This window comes from Brienomyrus brachyistius, chromosome 5 (genome assembly GCF_023856365.1).
Source record: "Brienomyrus brachyistius isolate T26 chromosome 5, BBRACH_0.4, whole genome shotgun sequence".
NCBI classification, from domain to species: Eukaryota; Metazoa; Chordata; class Actinopteri; order Osteoglossiformes; family Mormyridae; genus Brienomyrus; species Brienomyrus brachyistius.
This window is the reverse complement of record NC_064537.1, coordinates 9,491,849-9,510,554: the sequence shown is the minus strand read 5'-3', so window position 1 is coordinate 9,510,554 and position 18,706 is coordinate 9,491,849. Positions and strand designations below refer to the sequence as shown.

The following is an 18,706-nucleotide window of genomic DNA, read 5'->3' as shown; positions in this document are numbered from 1 at the left end:
CTTCTTTGCTTTTCTCTGTTTACTTTTTTTGCAGTAACCTGAAAGTGCCCCCCCCCCCCCCCTATTAGGAAACTCCCGTGTGTGTGTGTGGGGGGGGCGGCATCCTGACTCCTTTAGACAGAGAGGGTGAGCAGCTGCCACATTAATTAGCAGGAGCGGCTCAGGGTTCTGTCTGCTTTGTGCAGTGCGCTCTCACAGACCTAGACAGAGGCTTCCCTGGCACCGGCAGGATGTTGGGTTAGGGTTCAGCAGGAAGCTTTTCCCTGCCCCCCTCCCTCCACCCACCGCCTCCACTGGCCTTATCAGTGTCTAAGTGTGAGCATGCTCCCTAGCCTCTTGAGCAACAGGAAGACCTGGAGCTTTAACTTGTGGCAGGCTGTCAGGGCCCAGAAGACCGCAGGGCATGATCGTGTTCACGGCCTGCAGATGCCCAGCCCACATCCTAAAGCAGCCAGCCCCTCCCACTTCCCAGGAAGTGTTGAAACCAGACAGTTCAACCACTCTGCCTGAACTGGCTTTATCAGGGTCCCGCTTGATGGTGAGGGGACTCGGTGCAGCCAGAGATAGTGAGCTCAGCAGGACGGCCGCCTGTCTCGCGTCAGAAGTGCAAATGCAGCTGCGGTTTCATGCTCCCCCAAGCCCCCCCCGCCTGCTGGCCATGACTTCACAATCGCAGGTGTGTTACTTCAAAGCATGAGCACAGCGTCGTTGCGCAGTCAGCTGCGTATGTGTGACAGGTACTGTGATTACATCATGCTACAAATGCCGTTAACCCCTTAGTGGCCTGTTTAGCTGCAGCAACCCTCTGGAAACACACAGTCGCACAGAACAGAATCGATGACAGTGGCTGAACAAATGGAAGCCATTTAAATCGGCCGGTGACTCTGCGTGAGAGTTAGGCGTCGGTCAGGAGTCAGGCGATTAACACCCCCTGTGTGATAACAACTTATCAGAGATAAAATGGCTTGCATCCTGCACCCCCACCTCCCCTTGGGGGTTCAAGCAGGATTTTATTTTGAATTTTCAGATGGATCGTGTCACTGCTCTTGGTGAACGGGCCAGGCTGCTCCCAGCACGCCTGTAAGGCCCAAATAAACAGTGTGCTGCCCCGAGGGAAGGAGCTCAGAGTGAAGGGGAAATCCCCCCCCCCCCCCCAAGAAGGTTTGCAGGAGGGCAGAGAGCGCTGAGGCCTCTGAGACATGCCACACAGCTGGGGCCCCGGAGGAATGGGGGGCGGGAAGGGGCTGGGGGTGGAGGGGGCACATCTGGAATTTTCTAGCCTTTTTTGAAGTGGTGGAATTAGGCGCCAAGCTATGGAATTTCTTTAAATCGGTGCCATAAACCCCAGTGCTTAGCTAGAGACAATAGCCAGATGACACAAACAGTAAGAGTCGGACCGAATCTACCATAGAAGGGCAGAAAGTCAGGGCGATTCCATGGGCCCCTGACTGACAGGGGCCCTAAAAGAATTGGGAACGTAATTGAATTGGTCTGGCTTGGGGGCCCCTGGGTTGACGTGCTTCCATGGGGCCCCTGTCTGGCCCCGCTTGGACCCAAGCCAGGCCTCATGTTTCCACTGTGGCTCTCGCTCAGAATGGGCCGCCTCTGCCAGGCCGAACCCTTATGTGATGCCTGTGTAAACTATGATAGAATAAAAGGAAAGCACTGATTATAGCAGCCCAGCTTTGGTTTAGTTACCGGACAGATTCTTAAACCATGACTAATAGCTTAAGGGTTTTTTAATGCATTTCCTTCTCATTTCAAATTATCCCCTTAAATGACCCAGCCACCTAATGTACTTTTAAGGTAAAACATCACCCTACGCTGTTGGATCTGAAGATGAGAACATGTACGGGGTAAAAAATAAATAAACTGGGGCCCAGGATTTGAGACCTTCACTGCAGGATGAGTGGTTTCTGTAGGGGGTTTTCGGGGGTTGAAGGTCCTGTGGTTAACAGGAGATGCTACAGTGCTGTGAATGTTTTATTGTAGATCTATTTAAGCCCATTCCTGTAAGAGGATGATATCTGGCTGGCATATCAGAAGCTGGCAGGATGGGTCTTAGACACAGCACAGCATGTCAGGTCCTGAGACCATGGTTATCGTCACAAGGATCCTCGATAAGGCAGGGAGCCGGCTTCAGATGCCCGAGAATTGTGGGCCACACACACACACACACACACACAGCACTTGGAGCTGCTTTTGCACTCCTAAGCTGGCAGAGACAGCTCACATCCTCCCCAGGGAGCCGCCCCGCCAGGTATGACCCTGCACGTCTGTTTTTAGTCTCAACAGATAGGCGCAATCGCAAAGCTGTTGCGTCTGAGCTGCAATGGAGGCGGCGGGAAAGACATGTAAGGGAGGTAATCTGCCAATTAAAGTACGTGAGAAGCGCGGCCTGCGCGTGCACGGAGTTTACTGTCAGGCATCGGAACGAAATCCTTTCCCTTTCAATAGTATTAATAAACCCAAAAAAAAAATAATTTACGTGTTAGTCCTTAGGAAAAGATCTTATCCAAAGTTTGACCTACATGCTAATCTCCAGAAAATAAGAGAGGCGAGGAAACTAGAGATCCGGTGTTGGGTGAAATGTCGCGGGAAACTTTTATCGGTTATATGTGGTTATTATTTGAGTTTTATACGTCTGCAGACGAACCACGGGCGGGGGGTGGAACGTCTGTATTGGAGAGAATGACCGTTTCTGCCGAAATAATTCAGTTCAGATTCAGGTTAAATCTGATAGATAATGTAACCCTGGTTTTTTGACGAGTGGGTAGCGTGTGCCAGTCTCTCTCTCTCTCTCGGGCTGTGGGTAGTAAGCGGGCTACAGTTTCTCGAACAAACGTCTTTAATAATCACCACACAGCAACACAGTACCTTACAACATTTCAGCCGCCCTCCAATCTTCCTTCCTTTTTTTTTTTCTTCCCACGCCCCTCTCTAAAACCTGTCCCCCTGTGTACCAGGGCAGATAGGAACTAATAATACAGTTAACTAAAGGAACATACTGAACCTTAATGTAACACATGGAAATATTACCGAAATAATAGAGTACTGTAACTGATAATAAATAAAATAATAATTAAATCTGATCATTCAACATAGCATTGTAACGTAAAATAAATATATATTAACCTTAATAAAATTACTGCAAAGCATAATAATAATATACAACATAAATCAGTGGCATACACTTAATTAAAATAATCCAAAATATATAATGTGCACATCAACTATGGTTGCACTAAGATTAAGGTAAAATAAAGTAAAGGTCAGGTTAGGTAAGGAAGAGGAGGGCACGGCCTGAAGAGAGGGAGTTGCAGGCCGTTATGGAGTGTTTGTGTTTAATGATTGGCTTACAGGATGGCCAGTAAGAGTCACATGACGTGAATTACACGACTTTTTTTTGCATGCGCTGAGATTTTCTATATTTGCATGTCACCCACTTAACATTTGCTGAAAATGCACTCAATATTCTTTGCTAAGAAATAAATTTACAGTATGTTCACCATTTGAGTACCTTTATTAGCAAGAAAATGTCATATCTTTCATTCATCAAAATGCCGTTATAACAGTGGAGAAAATCCAAGGTATTCTTTCTGCAAGGGACATTAAATGCTGCTCCATTTCATGGGCCGAAACAGATAACTGGTGCATTTAAAGTTAAAGGAGAGCCTAGAATTTGACTCTGCCATCACCGCACAACCATGCATTGTTACATACTCTGTCCAAGGAAATTTGTTTTATTTGACTTATATTTTCATTTATAGTTGTTCACTCAACTTTTCAATGCTTAACAAGAATATTGTTATGAAATAAACAGAAAAACTTGCGGTGTGCTTTTGCCTGGTAGTGCAGGTCTTCTTTCGCTTTGTCCCTCCACTGAACGTGCCGCATCGGCGTAAAACACTGAACGGGAATTTTTGAGCCCAGAGACAGGAAGTCAGAGCAGTACTGTGGTCTGAAAGTACCGTGAAAGTACCAACTTTAAAACAGCAATAAGATACGTAGCAGCCTAGCTAAATGGGCTGAGGACACGTCCTACGAGAAACTCTGCTAAGGACAGAAGGTTGCTGAAAGATCAGGCCTGGAGCAATATTAGGGCTTTCGGGGCAGAAAGAGAAAGTCTGGATGAAGGTATGTAAAATGCGATGAGGATGTGTTACAAGAGAAGGCAGGAGTCCTGCCTACCTTTCCTGCTTACAAACCTGCTACAAGCTATTGTCCTTGGAGATGACGCACACACACACCCAATGGACTGATACGTTCATCTCGTACACTGATATTTTCCGCCTGCACCCACACACTGGGATACGTGCCCAATCTTGGAATAAATTCGAATTTCTCCAGGTCGCACGCAGCTGGCTAAACTGCAGGGCTTTTAAAGGCACACAAATGGAAATTCCAGCTCTATTCAGCCTTGCAAGCAGTTGTAGTGCAATAATTATGCTGGTCTAGCATTACCCATTAGCATGAATAATAGGGGCCGTATTTTCAAGAAATGCTAATCGTTATTTTTTTCTCTCTGCGGCTCTTATCCTCAGGTAACTCGCTTCATCTTGGCCCCGAGGTCGTTAACAGCATTAAGATGCTTTTTTTTTTTCCTGAATGGTTGATGGAAATAATTAGAAAAACACTTGTGGTTTGGAGGCGAAATGGAAACGGTCAACACTGAAGCCAAAGCTTAGCTAAAACTGAGAAAGCAAAGGGGAACAAAATGAAAAGTAAAAAGACCTCACACAGCTTCTGCTGCTGCAAGATCCACGCGTCCATTTCTGTCAGAACAGACCAGACCTACACAACCAGTTTGGCTGGTGTTCAGGTCCACCTCCCCCGAAAACAACATTACTCTCGCATTCAGCCGCCCGGGAGAGCTACTGCGATATCATTTACACATGAACCAAATCGACACTCTTTAAACTCTACCATTACAGCTAAGCTGAAACTTTCATCCATAACAACACATACTTTTTGAACTTTTTTCCTGCACTGGAATATGCAAGACTATTTGCTGCAGAAATTCAAAAGGGTCCAATATAATTAATATTTATGTTGCAAGTGCTTAACCACTCTGCCATCTACTGTTCTGTGAGGACAGGTGCAGGAAAGGAAAGCCTTCAATAAGCCAAGATAGTGTCTGTATGGTATATGCCAGCCGAACTCTACACAGTCCATGTGGCTTGAATGTCTCAGTCCGGGAGTTATCATTCATCTATGCTCCTTATATGACCCAAATCAGGTCACCAGTCTACTGCTGGAGGTTTGATATTTATCCATGAAAAGTAAAAAAAAACATAAGCTGCTAATGTAAAAGGTATGAGACAGACCTCCTGACCATGTCATTTTAATGTCGTTTCCATGTGTTTTTCATCAGAACCTCATCCTGCTGTGTTCACCCTGTATATACTGTTACATAAACCTCAGACATGCTATTCTGAGGAATCGGATGTCGTACCCAAGCAGTGACCCAGCGGTGACCGACTTTGTAAGCCTTCATCTCCATCATCTTGAAATCACCTTCAGATGCAGGGCCAGGCTTGACCGCTACCTCCGGCACCAAAACAGACAGCAGAGCAGTTAGTTAGGTAGCAGATTTATGAAGCCCTGTGAGCACATATAAATAAAGTCATCCAGGAATGTAAATTCATACATTGAAATTATATAAATAGCATTTGCAAAAAGATTTTCATTCTTTAAATATTTCACACAGTTTCAGTTATAATCAAATTAACTCAAGAAAATATACTGGGATTTAATTACATCACGGTGATAATATTTAGATGATCACACCAGTATCAATGGAGCATTTTGTTGGCCAATTCTTACGTGGAAGACAAATTTGGGTTGGTGTTTGGCAGAGGCTATTTCTGCATTAACCTGATTAAACATAAACCTGGAGAACCGATGAAATAAACAGAAAACGGACTCTTTTTTTGCCATTTTCTCCATCGCTGTGAACCATCAGGACCAGCCAGTGTTTTGTAGTGGTATGAAATTGAGAAAGTAGAGGTGGTGAGACAATTAAACGTGCCGAAATCTCTCGAGTTCTTTACTCCCAAATCCCTGTGACATGGACACCGTTCACAGTGGATTTCAGTTCATATTTAACACAGAAATAGACCCATTGTAAATATTCTAGTGGAAAGGCTTCTGCACTCCAATGGCAAGAAAGAAATCTGATCATTTATACACCTGGAACAAGACAGGTCCTTCTCAAGTGATATCTTGAGCGTTCCTGGTGGAGCCTTCACAGGAATCTGCCCCGTCGTCAGTCTTGGTCGTGTGTAGCGATGCAGCCCAGCAGGGTTGGTGCTTGAGGTGAGGAATCACTGCAGAACGAGGGTGGATCTCTTTGCCCTTCGCATGAGAGATATGACCTGTTAGATGTGTCACCGCTTGCATAAGAACTCATTACTAGATGATACACGGCCAGCATATTGTTTAAGGAAGCTTAGCTTATGACTAAACAGTAATGGTAAGGGTGTGCGTATGGCCCAGACAAATTATTGTTTTTGACTACTTATTTTACATGTTCTTTGAACTCAGAACAGGTTGAATAACTTGCAGTTTATTACAGAGCCAATTCAGGGTGTAGTTGAAGCAAGGGTATAACAGCATTCCCCTTTTTGGGATTTGACCCCACATCCTTTTAATTATAAGTTAAGAGCCCTAACCTCCGGGATACCTTTGCATCCAGGACTCGGACCTGGCAGGGGTTAAAAATGGCGGAAACCTGAGGAAGTTGCGGCAGCTCGCTGCCAGCAGCCTCCAGGTAGCTTCGCGGCCGACGAGCCCCTGCTCATCTGCGTGGTTGCCGCGGCGACATTCCCACGGTGGAGCAGATGCATTCCAACCCGTTTTCTGGAAGGGATCCGAGTTTACGCTTGACAGGTCGGCGTATCACGTTTCTCCCTCCTCTTTTTTACAGAAAAAAAAAATAATCACAGCGCCTCTTGCACAACTGGCACGATGTTAAAGATCAAGCGGGAATCGAGGCAAAACGTGCGCAGACCTGCTTCTGTCCTGCTCCCGTCTCACCAAGGGAGCCTCTCCACTGCTGGCAGGGTGCTGAGGTGGAAGCTGCATCCAAAGTATGTGTCTGTAAACTGCTGGGCTTTCACTGAAAACAGGAGCAGCACACAAACCCACATGACAGCGATTACAGTTACGGTCCTTTACTTAGCAGACGCCGTTATCCAAAGTGATGTGCAATGGAAAGCCGGGTGAGACGGTCCGCGGGGCAGTTGGGGATTAAGGGCTTTGTTCCGGGGGCCAGTGGCCCTTGATTAGAAAGGAAGGAAAGCTTTAGCCTTATTATTGGAAAACCAATACATGTGTTTATGCTATGGACTGGCATGCGTAGGGAAAGACCGGCCAGGGATCCAAGGAATAACCAAATAAGAAGAATGTTTAGCGCAAATGGGTAGATCTCTGGCCCAGTCGGGGGTGTTTGAGATCTGGGAGCTGGGGAGGGAGCAAAAACACGGACTGTCTGGGGGGCCCCCGAGGCCGGGGATGACAAACAGAGATCTACGCTAAGGTCTCTCCTGTGAGTGTGGAAACGTGGCAGTTTCTTTGGTGAAATGCTAATGTGCACAAGGGTGGAGGTCCCTTAAAAATCTGTGCTGTGGGCCTGTAGTAGCTCAGTCAGGGTCACGCCTCACAGGGAAACGTTAATTATGGTCGGCTTCAGCTTGGGATCCCTCACTCAAACTTAGTCCAGGGCCTGGAAAAAAGAAGAATTAAACACCCAAAAACTCAAAATCAAATGTGGCAAATACAGAGAATTGAAGCTTTTCCAAGTGCAGGTCATTTTTTTTCCTATTCATTAGAAAATACTATGAAATTATTGTCTAATACTAATACAAGGAGCATGTTTTAATTCATTCAAGAGCTCCCAGCAGCTGGGCTAGTATGAATATATCAACAAGTCATTAAAAGTCTTGGTTTAAAGAACTTTTTTCATTCTCCCCACACTGGAAATAGACCAGAAGTCTACAGAGAGGCTACAGTATTTTACAGGGATGGAAGATGACCGAAATATATCTGTGAATCACAGACAAATCCGTCTAACTTGACTTTGACCTTTGACCTTTGGCAAAGATTCAGTTCAATAGCACGTCTAATAAGTCATCATTACAGAAAGTTTTTTTTTTTTTTTTGCTTTAGACTTTGTGGGTTTATGCCTGTGCCAATGAGCTACTCATATATAGCAGCATATGGGGGGGGGGGGTTACCGTGGAGCTGGCATCAATACGGGCTGCATCAGCGTCCACAGGGTGCAATCTTGAGCTATACATGTACTTCCGTCTATCTTCCAAGCACCTATCCTGGTCAGGGATTCGGGGGCCTGGAGCTCATCCCAGGCAGCACAGGGCACAAGCCTGGGGTGCAACCTGAGTGGGAGGCCAGTCCATCACATACAGTGATACTCTATGGACAGTTTAGAACTGCATATTTTTGGACTGCAAGACGAACCAAAAGTACCGAGAAGAAATAGACACGGATGGGAGGAACACGGAAACACCATCCATATAAGTTATGGTTATACAGTTATAAACATAAAAGACGCAGAAAAGGAATTTTATTGCATGACTTCCGAGTAATATCCAGATTGTGCAATATAGGATGAGAGGAAACTAATCTTAGGAAACTGAAATAAAATAGGAGGAGAGGTTAAACAAATGGCAGAAGCCATTCGCTGTGTTTTCCTTGGCCGTAAAAACGTCAGGCAGGATTATTTTTCCGGAGGCACAAAGGGGGAAGGAGAGGAGGCAGGAAAACTGACTCCACTGTGTTAAAATCCAGCCATACTGAAGAGTCAATAAATGGTCCTGCAGCTTGGGAGGCATGGTTAAATACACAGGGTGTTGGTCACAAGGGGTTACGCTGAAAATGTACACCGGGATGTGTCTAGAACGTTCCGTCCGGTTTCGGGCGCCTCACTAAGGCATGCTCAGGATTTAGACAAAGCAGTGAAGGAAAGCAGATTTATGCATGAGACTACAGAAACAGGAAAAGTATGTGCATTTCTCAGCTCGCTGGCATCCGACACATCAAACGCAAACAAAATCATATGCAAATAAGTTAAATTAAGACGAATGGGCTGTTTTGATGCACTATACTCTGTTTAGTGCTTCTGAAGTAGTTGGGTTTATGTCTGCAGAAATGTAGTCACAGGAGGCTGTCGGTGGGGTCAGGGGTCAGGGGTCAGAAAGGGCGATACTGCGAACGTGCTGAGTGCCCAGGAGCTGAAAGATGGTAATTTCCGAATGTCACTTCTCCATACATGAGGAAATTTAAAACCTGAACTTTGTGGAGGATGAAAGTATGCAAAAAAAAAACCCCCCACCCATCATACGAGCAGCGCAGCTCAGAGATGGCAAAGCCTCACGGGCAAGTGACGGGGGGGGGGGAGGGATTGTCAGTGCAGCGGAAGCCATGTTCTCCCTACAGAGATTTCCTGTCTGAGTTTTCTGATTCCAACCCCCTGCTTCAGGTATGGAGAGCTTGGGTGTCGAATGGGGGGGGGGGGCGGCATAAAACATATGACTGGTTAATCTCAGAGGTCCCCCCTGCCCCCACCCCGATCAGGGCCTGGAGTTTCTTGGCCTAGTGACAGGGGCTGAACTGGAAAATGCATCACTGGTTGCTTAAGGTGTCCAGTAAGCCAGCAGTGGGTTGGACAGGAAGCGATCACCCTCAGCGCCCCAACACCGCAAATCTGCCAGGAGAATCAAAGTAAAAAGTATTTTATTTTATGATGTTACTTGCTGTCAGTGGACATCTGGCTGCTACACAGGTTATAACATCATGCGAGGTTAGAGTAAGACATCATGGAACTTGTTCACGGCTGAAACCCGGATGCTCAATACACCCTGAATGATTAATATTGCGCTGCCTCACTGCTCCTGCGGTCCCTCAAACATCTGCAGTAATCGTGATGATCTCTGTGTGCGGACATGTTGACCTTCAATTCCCTTTCAGAATCGTTCTACGAAAGCTAAGACGTACAGGCAGTCTTTGGGTTTAAGAACGTCTGACTTGTGGACCACTCGTACTTACGAAGCCACTGTTATATAAAAAAATTGAGTTGAGGTTCGTTGACTTTCCTACAAATTTGACTTAAAAACAGATTTAGGGAACGGATCTCATTCGTAACCTGCATTACAAATCAGTGTTGGATATTTTTCAGATCTCTCTGGCTTTGCTAGGCCCTGTGTTGATTCATAGCTTACTGTACTTTGTACCAGTGCTTTCTGTATGTTTTGAAATCTTTGTGCGACATTATTTTTGGGCAGTAGGTGTTTATTAAAGGACATAAAGTGATACATGAGACCAACAAATAAAATAATAATAATTAATTTGCTTAGTTATATATGATTTATTTGTAAATCACGCATAATGAACCCCCAATCTTCCTTATGTTTGTTTTTTTAGATTCTACTGGGTTTTTATTTTTTGACTTGTGCTGTTTTGTCCGGCTGGAGGCAGTAAAGCGAGGATTCTCGGTTTCTATGGATACAGAGTATTCCCAGTACAGTGCGCTGAAGCCCAGGTCTGCTACATGTCATGGCACTGGGGCCCAGTATCCCAGTATTCCAGGGGCATGCCGCATGCAGGAAGGGGCTATTACGCACGACAGTCCTGGGGGGGGGCACGTTTAAGCGTGAGAATGACCCTGGGATTGTGTAGAGCCACAGCTGTGAGAACTCAGCAGGGCCGGGGGGGGGCTCGTCTGGAAATAGCAAGGTTTCAGCGTGCTGGCTGAGCAAGGTCCGGACCCCCCCCCCCCCCCACATGCGGTGTTGCGGCTCACACCATCGCTGGTGACTGTCCCCGAAAGTGCCCTAGGTCTAAATTAGCACATCGCAGCTAAATGAAGATACTGCACGTAAATCAGGCCTGCGAGTACACTGAGGTTCTGCACTTTTACATAGAGCTTTGTGTGAACTATTTAAATGTGTGTATTATTGTATAGACATAATTCATGCGGTTACTCTGAGCTTAAGCCTATAGCTTGAGGAGTTTCCTGCTTTGGCTCCTCCCACACATTTTAAAGACAATGCAGATAACCTCCCCGGGCTTGATTCCAGACTATACACATAGGTATTATGTGAAGGCCGGTGGGAAGACTGCACTGCTTAAGCTCCGCCCCCCCAAGTGTTTGCTATATAGCAGCCCGTCAACAGCGAGGGAAACACGCCCACCCCAACTGCCACCCCAAACGACACACAAGATTTAGGACGGTTTCTTAGACAGAACGGCAGAACAGGCTGAATAATCACACCAGACAGGCGCCACGTGTGCCGGCGGTAATCTTGAGATCAAATCTGCATGGCGCTGCTTCTAAAATAATCATCCCACATCGTACCCCTTGGATGTTTGGGTGTATGTGCAAAACCTGAAGGAGAGGACACTCAAACGGACCCCCAGTCATAACATCCACAAACCCTGAAAGCTCCACTAGCTCTGGGTGAACTGGGTGAACTGGCTACAGCCCATAAATGTGAATAAACTTCCATCGGGGGTGATGTGCCCCCTAGCTAGAAAATAGAATGTTGATTTGGGTATGGGTGGTAGAGACCCTACCAATATTGTGGGACTGCTGTGTTTGTTTTTTTTTTTTCTTGGGGGGGAGCGCAGATATCAGGGCTGGTTTTGTCCCTATCAGTTGTGAAACCAAACCAACCTTTGGTTTTCAGTGCCACCTGGGATAGAATAAGGTCCAAATTGAATTAAAGTCGTGTGGCCATCTGCACACCGGACTGAAAGAAGTGATGTGCAAAGGTGGAAAGTTCAGGTCCAGAAAGTACAAATCCAGACCAAGATTTTGTTTCAACCAACCAGTTGAGTATAAAGAGTCACAGTCACAGAGGACTCAAGTGGTTGGTTGCAGCAAAATGTTCGTCTGTATTTATTCTTTCTGGACCTGAACTTTCCAGGTCCGGCGATGCATTTCAGGGTGGCTCAACCGGTAGCACTGTAGCCTCACACCTGCAAGGGGGGGGATTTGAATCCTACATCCATCTGTTTGTGGGTAGAGTTTGACCAAAGGTAGAGTGTCTGAAGCCTGAGTTTATAGAAGAGGGATTTTGGGTTTGAAAACTGCACATAGGCATGGGACCCCTGTGTTTTTCAGGGACTGGACCTGTCATGCACTGACCGTACAGCTCTGTGCAGGAATGACTCTGCTACTGAATCCGGCAGTTCGAAGGTTTCGTCAGCTGTGACGGCAGCCATCACTGCGGTTACAGCATGTGTGACTATCATAAGCAGAGCAAACAACTCGGGGAGCAGGTGAGCAGGACAGAAAGTACATCCAAACATCACAATTAAAACATCAGCTTTATGGACGTCGGACAGGTTAATAGACAAAGAGTGACTTAGCGTCTGAACACTCGAAGCACAGCTGCTGCACTTGGTTGCCTGAGGCGGGAGAGTTTGCTTGATACATTACTGCAGTGAGTGCGGGAGTTTCATGATGACTCATACCAGCAGGTGGCACTAGCCTCAGGGAAGGAGGCTGGCAGGCCAGAGAGATGCAGGTACAAGGGCCCGAGAGTGAGCATGTTGGGCATTAGGCAGGGTGACCAGATAAGGACACTTTGAGCTACTTCCAGGGTTTTACAAACTACTTTCAAACTGAAAGGCTCCTGTGCTCGGCTGAACAGTTCAGCTCTTCTTGTGCTTTGATTGGTTCGTTTCCTTGATTGAAAGACTCACCCAGCTGTTTCACGTTAACATTAATGACACATGCGTGATTATAGGAGACTGACCAATCAGCACACAGCAAGAACTCAGAACTCAGGTTGAAATTTACTTAGATAAAAAAATGATGTGACTTCGGGCCCCAATGCCCAATTATACATATTCAAGGGCCACATCAAGTTCTGGGGCCCCTGAATCTGCCAGGACATCCATGCCCCGCCCCTGCACAGGACAAAAGGCAAAGGAAGGAATGCTAGTCTATCCCAGGGTGCACGCACACACCCACAAACACACACACACACACACACATTACGGGGAATTCCCCCCCCCCCCCATACTCAGGTGGGTGGAAAACAAAGCACCTGGAGGAGCCCTGTTTAAACATAGTGAGAGCATGCAAACTCCACTCCCACTATTCGGGGGGGGGAAAGCCCCAGCCCTGAAGGCACAATGCCACAGCGTTACCCACTGCTCCAATCTCCCAAATTATCTCCTACACCTGGGCACTGCATTAGCTGCCTCCCCGCAATGTCACAACATCACATTTGGGTTAAGTGCAGAGGACACATTTCGTTGTTGTGCACTGTGTACTGTGGTGTGTCAACAACGACCACTGATCACTCAATTCTAAATTCAATCAAATAGCATAAATGGCAGCTTCTCATTCCTAAGTGGCACGTGCCCATTTCACCGCACAGCGTCCTAACAACTCTAAATGTGACAGAAACTGTTTTCAGTATTCGCTGTAGCCGTCAACAGGGGGAGTAATGACTCATTATTGACCTTTAATGAGTAAGAGCGAAACCGTTTTCTCTAATGGCACAGAGAGTTTGCCTTTTAAAACACTGTTCTCATATACTGTTACTGATTACTGACAAACAATCATGGGCAACTATAATCTTAACTTCGTTATTAATACTTCATTATAATGATACGGATTAATTCTTCGTTATTAATACAGCCCTCAACTGACACTTAGAAAAGCCACAAAAGCTGGGGTGATAAATAGATTGTGCAACTTTTGGTGACGTGAATAAAAGCATTTCAGGAGTCATAGATGGTGTCTTTGCACCTCAGTGGGCAGTTGGCAGCACAGTCCAAAAAACATGCGGTAGGTGTCCCTATATTTCCGATTGTGCCTGTGATCTGCGAAGAGTAAGCATGCGATCCAGGGTGTTACCCTGCTGTGTCCAGTCTTTCTTAGATAAGTATCTTGGTAACTACTCACCGGACGACTAGCTGTGAAAAAGTTGTTTTGGTCTTCGTAATGGTTAGGCGTTAATAATAATAATAATAAGAAGAAGAATTTTTTAATTAAACAGGATACAAGACTCCCTATAATATTTTGACAAAAATGAAAGAATGACATATTACCATTTTTGGCGTTTAATTGTTGTAGATCTTTCCGTTCCTGTATTCAATACTTATTTATTCATCCAATACTAATACAAATCCTTATCTCGCCTTTGCAAGCTGTGCACTGTTTGTTTTTATTGCAACATCTCTCTCTGCTGGCACGATTGTGTTACCGCACCTCAATTTACCAATACATTTGTAACATTTTTTTAAATATATAACTGCAACAAGTTATTAAAAAATGTAAAATTAAACGAATTTGTGTTATTCTCTTAGACAAACAGGCTACATTTTAACTCTGTTTCACAGCTACTGAAAATATTGTTACCGTATTGAAAACGTCAAACATGATGAACGCCCCGTTTTACAGTACATCATTCCCATTGGTGCTTTTGAAACACGTGACACAAACACTGTCATGGCGGCCTCCGCAGCAGCCCGGAGAAGCATGGGGCTGACTTTGGGACTTTTCCGGCTTGGGAATTTTAATTTTCACAGGATAAATAGTTGCATTCACGTTGTTTATGGGTCCGCGACGGGAGACTCCATATGCCGTCTTCGGATCCCTAATAGGAGTCTGCAAACGTCTAAAAGTGGGTTTCATAATCTTCCTTGACCATAGCGGTCATTTGAACATTTCTGTCATATAATTTATTTGAAAATTCATCATGTTGTGCCGTAGCATCTAACGGGAAATATACTTATTTATATGATTATTCAGAATGCTGTATGTGTTCTATGTGTATGTAACCTGTAAATAAAAGAGAACAGTTACGAGAGTTAAAAATTTTGAATTTTTATCCTAGTTGGGCAGTTCACTCCGGAGTTATTTTAGTTCTCTCCAAGTCACTACGCGAGACCGATTATTTGGAGTGGATAGGATTGTGTAATTGCGTTCAATATTTGCGATCGGTGGATTTCATGAAGTGACAGTTCTCCTTTTCTGTGCTTTCAAAATTATCAACAGGTCTGTGTCACTCTGAAGGCGAAGACGCACAAGATGATGATCCCAGGGATGTGTGGGTACAATCTGGCGTGCGGTCTGCGATGCTCTTTGTGTAAACAGCAAGGTCGCGTGGTAACTTCACCAAGCAGAATTTCACGCCTCCTTTTCTAAAAAGGATGTTATAATGTAACAAGTACATTATTTCACGTGCTCTGCTGAACATTTGAATGAAGTATCATAACCAAAGTGCTATGACCCTGTTTAACGACGGAAACAACTGTTTCCGTCCAGAAGTGGAATCACCACGTGGTAGCAAAACTTACGTCCACTTTTGTACGATCCGCCGTTAAGGGGATGATGTCACGTGCTGCATATGCGTACCTACACATTTGTTATTGTATATACATTCGTTCATTTTTCATACGACCTTTGGTTGCGTTTAATTCACCCGAAATGCATATGAGTATGTCATTCTTTTTTGAACGCCACTGTTTTTCAGCACTAACTACATTTCATGTTAAAGACTTGGTGCGCTAGTAAGGATAAGGTTTGCTGGGTTTTGTTGCATTTGAAATTTCATCAAATGAAACTGTCGTGCTGTTTCATTTTTCTATAAGGCGATTTGAACAGCAAGGAAGCGTCTGAATGTAACAGAGTATTGTCTTTGTTCTGGTGTTTAGGGTTAATGTGGTCTTTATAGACCGATCAGGAAACAGAGTTCCCGTGAAGGCTAAGGTTGGAGATAATGTCTTGTACCTGGCGCACCAGCATGGCATTGATTTGGAAGGTAAGTTCTGACCTGTCTGGACAAGTGCATGCATGAAACAACCTACCAGCATTTTACCATGTTTGCTGTCAGTGAAAGATCAGCTGTAATTGCCAACAAAATTTGAGGCCTATTGAGGCCTGGTGCATTATTGCTTTTGCATGGTGCAGGCGGCCAGTTGAAGTTATACATTGAAATTCATTTACATAAATTGATTTTACTGCAGGCGGCATGGTGGTGCAGTGGTTAGCACTGTCGCCTCACACTCTGGGACCCGAGTTCGAGTCTCCGCCTGGGTCACATGTGTGCGGAGTTTGCATGTTCTCCCCATGTCGTCGTGGGGTTTCCTCCGGGTACTCCGGTTTCCCCCCACAGTCCAAAAACATGCTGAGGCTAATTGGAGTTACTAAATTGCCCATAGGTGTGCATGTGTGAGTGAATGGTGTGTGAGTGTGCCCTGCGATGGGCTGGCCCCCTATCCAGGGTTGTTCCCTGCATCGTGCCCATTGCTTCCGGGATAGGCTCCGGACCCCCCGCGACCCAGTAGGATAAGCGGTTTGGAAAATGGATGGATGGATGGATTTTACTGCATTATTTTCTTCAGGGGATGCTTGTCTTGGGGGTTGTCAGTAATTAGATGATTGGATAATCCTTTTTCTCCCTTCTGCCAATGCCAGTTTCTTACCTACAATACCTTTCAGGAGCCTGCGATGCCTCACTAGCCTGTTCCACATGCCACGTGTACGTGAAGTCGGAGTATTATGACAAACTTCCACAACCTGATGAAAGGTATTGTATGCAAATGCTGCCTGATGAACTGTTACCGTATTGTCAAAACGGTCATTACAGTAGCTATGGTAAAAGCAGTCAATGTTTCATTGGACATGTATTTGTAAATGCCAACATAATATCTTAGCTATTTCGCTTGATTCCATTCAAGCCAAATTGTGTCTAATGGCTTTAATTAACAGGGAGGATGACATGCTAGATATGGCACCTGTACTGCAGGAAAACTCTCGCCTGGGCTGCCAGCTCATCCTGACTCCGGAGCTTGACGGCATTGAGTTGACACTTCCCAGGGTCACCCGCAACTTCTATGTCGACGGTCATGTACCCAAGCACCATTGAAAGGCCGGGGAAGCCTCCTTATTTTAGACGTTCTTCTGCACGTGTAGGAGGGGCAGGTCAGGGAAGGTGGCCTTGCAGTTCCCACAGGCCTTCGAGAGAGGAACCCAGTGCCAGACAGAAACGCACAGCGGATGGATGAGTTTAGAATCAAAACTGGATTGTTCCCTGGGATCATCATCTTGTTCTCCTGATCCTTAGATGCCAAAGTGAAAGATTTCCATACAGAAGATGCTTAAGAGTACGAGTTTGAATGGGGAGGACTGTACTTGTGTGTGTGTGTGTGTGTCTGTGTGTGTGCACAAATTGTTCAAGGCTGCAAAGTGTGGATCTCTGAAAAAGTTAATATTTTACGATCTCAACAGAAGCATAAACGCTCTTAGACAAAGTCAGAGTTTAGGGGAACCTTTATAAAAGTCAGGTGCCCAAATTTGGTCCTGGGGTAAGCTCACCAATTAGCTAAAATTCATAAAAACATGCACAGAATTAGTTGTCCTGAACTTGATGGCATTTGAATAGTTACGAAGTTTAGCTTAACATCTAAGTAAAATTCGGGCCACCATGACTGATCGGTGTTTGGAAGGCTGGACAAGATGTTAATTTAGCTGTGAGAGGGACGGGCGCTCGTTAAAGACGACTCGTTAAAGACGACGGCCATCTTACCATTCCACTCGAGGGGGTCCGAGGATGACGAGCGAGGGACTACGCTTTCACAGCCCCGGAGTCTCACCACTTTCATGGACCCGAGACCCAGCGTGGCTGGCTTTGAACGACACATTCCACAGTACAGCGGTCAGGCATAAAAAGGCAAACGCACAACATGAGCACTTGCAGTATGTGTGACGCAAACAATAGGACACGTCGGCACTGTTTATCACTGTGACAAGAGCAGCTTCATCCTGAGTCATCTAATCTTAACTCTTACCAGGCTTACTTCGCTTTATCTTAAATGTCAGCTGGTATTTCACCTGAACTGAAGTCCATCAAACATAATAGTCGTAGTATATGCATCTTTAATATAACTTTGGTCAGTTGCAAACAAGTTCTTTTGGACTCTGGAGGGGGGGGGGTTGGTTTTGGCTCATTGTTACATCACAAGCTTCTAGCAAAATCGCGCTGGCCAACACAGAAAATGACAAGTTTACAACTAGGCAGTTACCAACTCCATCTTAATAGAGAAGTCCCTATGAGTCTCAGGGGAGAACAAGTATCTTTAAAAGGTTTACATCAGTTCTGGTCCTGGAGGACCAGAATCCAACACAGTTTCCAGATTTCCCTGCTCAAACACACCTACTAACTCGGATAAATAACTGATCAAGATGTGTATTCGGTAGGGAAATCTGCAAACTGTTGGATGCTGGTCCTTCCAGACTGGAACTGGAAGACCTTGGCCTACACCAATGCAAACTCAGATATGCGCAAGTTCCGTCTGTGGGTGTGATTTGGTGTCTCAGTACCAGTTCATTGTGAAAATGAGCAAATTAGAAGACACTCATCACACCAATTAGCCATTCTAACAGCTGCAGAATGTACATTTTAGTTAACATGTTAACTAATGTTTTGCTTTTCAGGGTTATGGTATAACTTGGTACAAATGCAGCTTCAGGAAGGAAAGCCGATGTTTATGACTTACATGTTGTCCAAGCTGAGTCTCTCCCATCACCCTTTTATTAAAATGTACTGCAAATTGTCAAGCAACATACGCACAAATGTTTAATATATTTAATGAGTTGCAGGCCATGACATTGTTTTTGACCTGTGGAATAAAAAAACAGTCATACCAATAATAATTTGTATTTTTT

The 18,706-nt window shown here is 45.2% G+C and overlaps 1 protein-coding gene and 1 long non-coding RNA gene across 2 annotated transcripts; one reads left to right on the top strand and one right to left on the bottom strand.

The window, feature by feature from the left end:
* Window positions 1-3,122: 3,122 nt before the first annotated feature.
* Window positions 3,123-7,402, bottom strand: LOC125742095 (uncharacterized). Its single transcript, XR_007398009.1, has 4 exons — window positions 7,013-7,402; window positions 6,686-6,917; window positions 6,193-6,357; window positions 3,123-5,544 (listed from the first exon to the last, which is right to left on the bottom strand). It is a non-coding gene; the product is annotated as an uncharacterized LOC125742095 (long non-coding RNA).
* Window positions 7,403-14,459: 7,057 nt separating this feature from the next.
* On the top strand, window positions 14,460-18,694 carry fdx2 (ferredoxin 2). The gene is made up of 5 exons (XM_049013754.1): window positions 14,460-14,660; window positions 15,035-15,086; window positions 15,694-15,800; window positions 16,481-16,568; window positions 16,751-18,694. Exons 1-5 carry the CDS (start codon window positions 14,486-14,488, stop codon window positions 16,905-16,907), a joined length of 579 nt encoding a protein of 192 aa, XP_048869711.1. The 5' UTR covers window positions 14,460-14,485; the 3' UTR covers window positions 16,908-18,694.
* Window positions 18,695-18,706: the final 12 nt, after the last annotated feature.

What these genes read in the sequence shown, in the direction of transcription:
- fdx2 (XM_049013754.1), top strand. Translation starts at nt 14,486, where the DNA reads ATGGCGGCCTCCGCAGCAGCCCGGAGAAGCATGGGGCTGACTTTGGGA. An exon ending in GCATGGCATTGATTTGGAAG is followed by an intron (nt 15,801 to 16,480) that starts GTAAGTTCTGAC and finishes AATACCTTTCAG; the next exon opens with GAGCCTGCGATGCCTCACTA. An exon ending in CTTCCACAACCTGATGAAAG is followed by an intron (nt 16,569 to 16,750) that starts GTATTGTATGCA and finishes TTTAATTAACAG; the next exon opens with GGAGGATGACATGCTAGATA.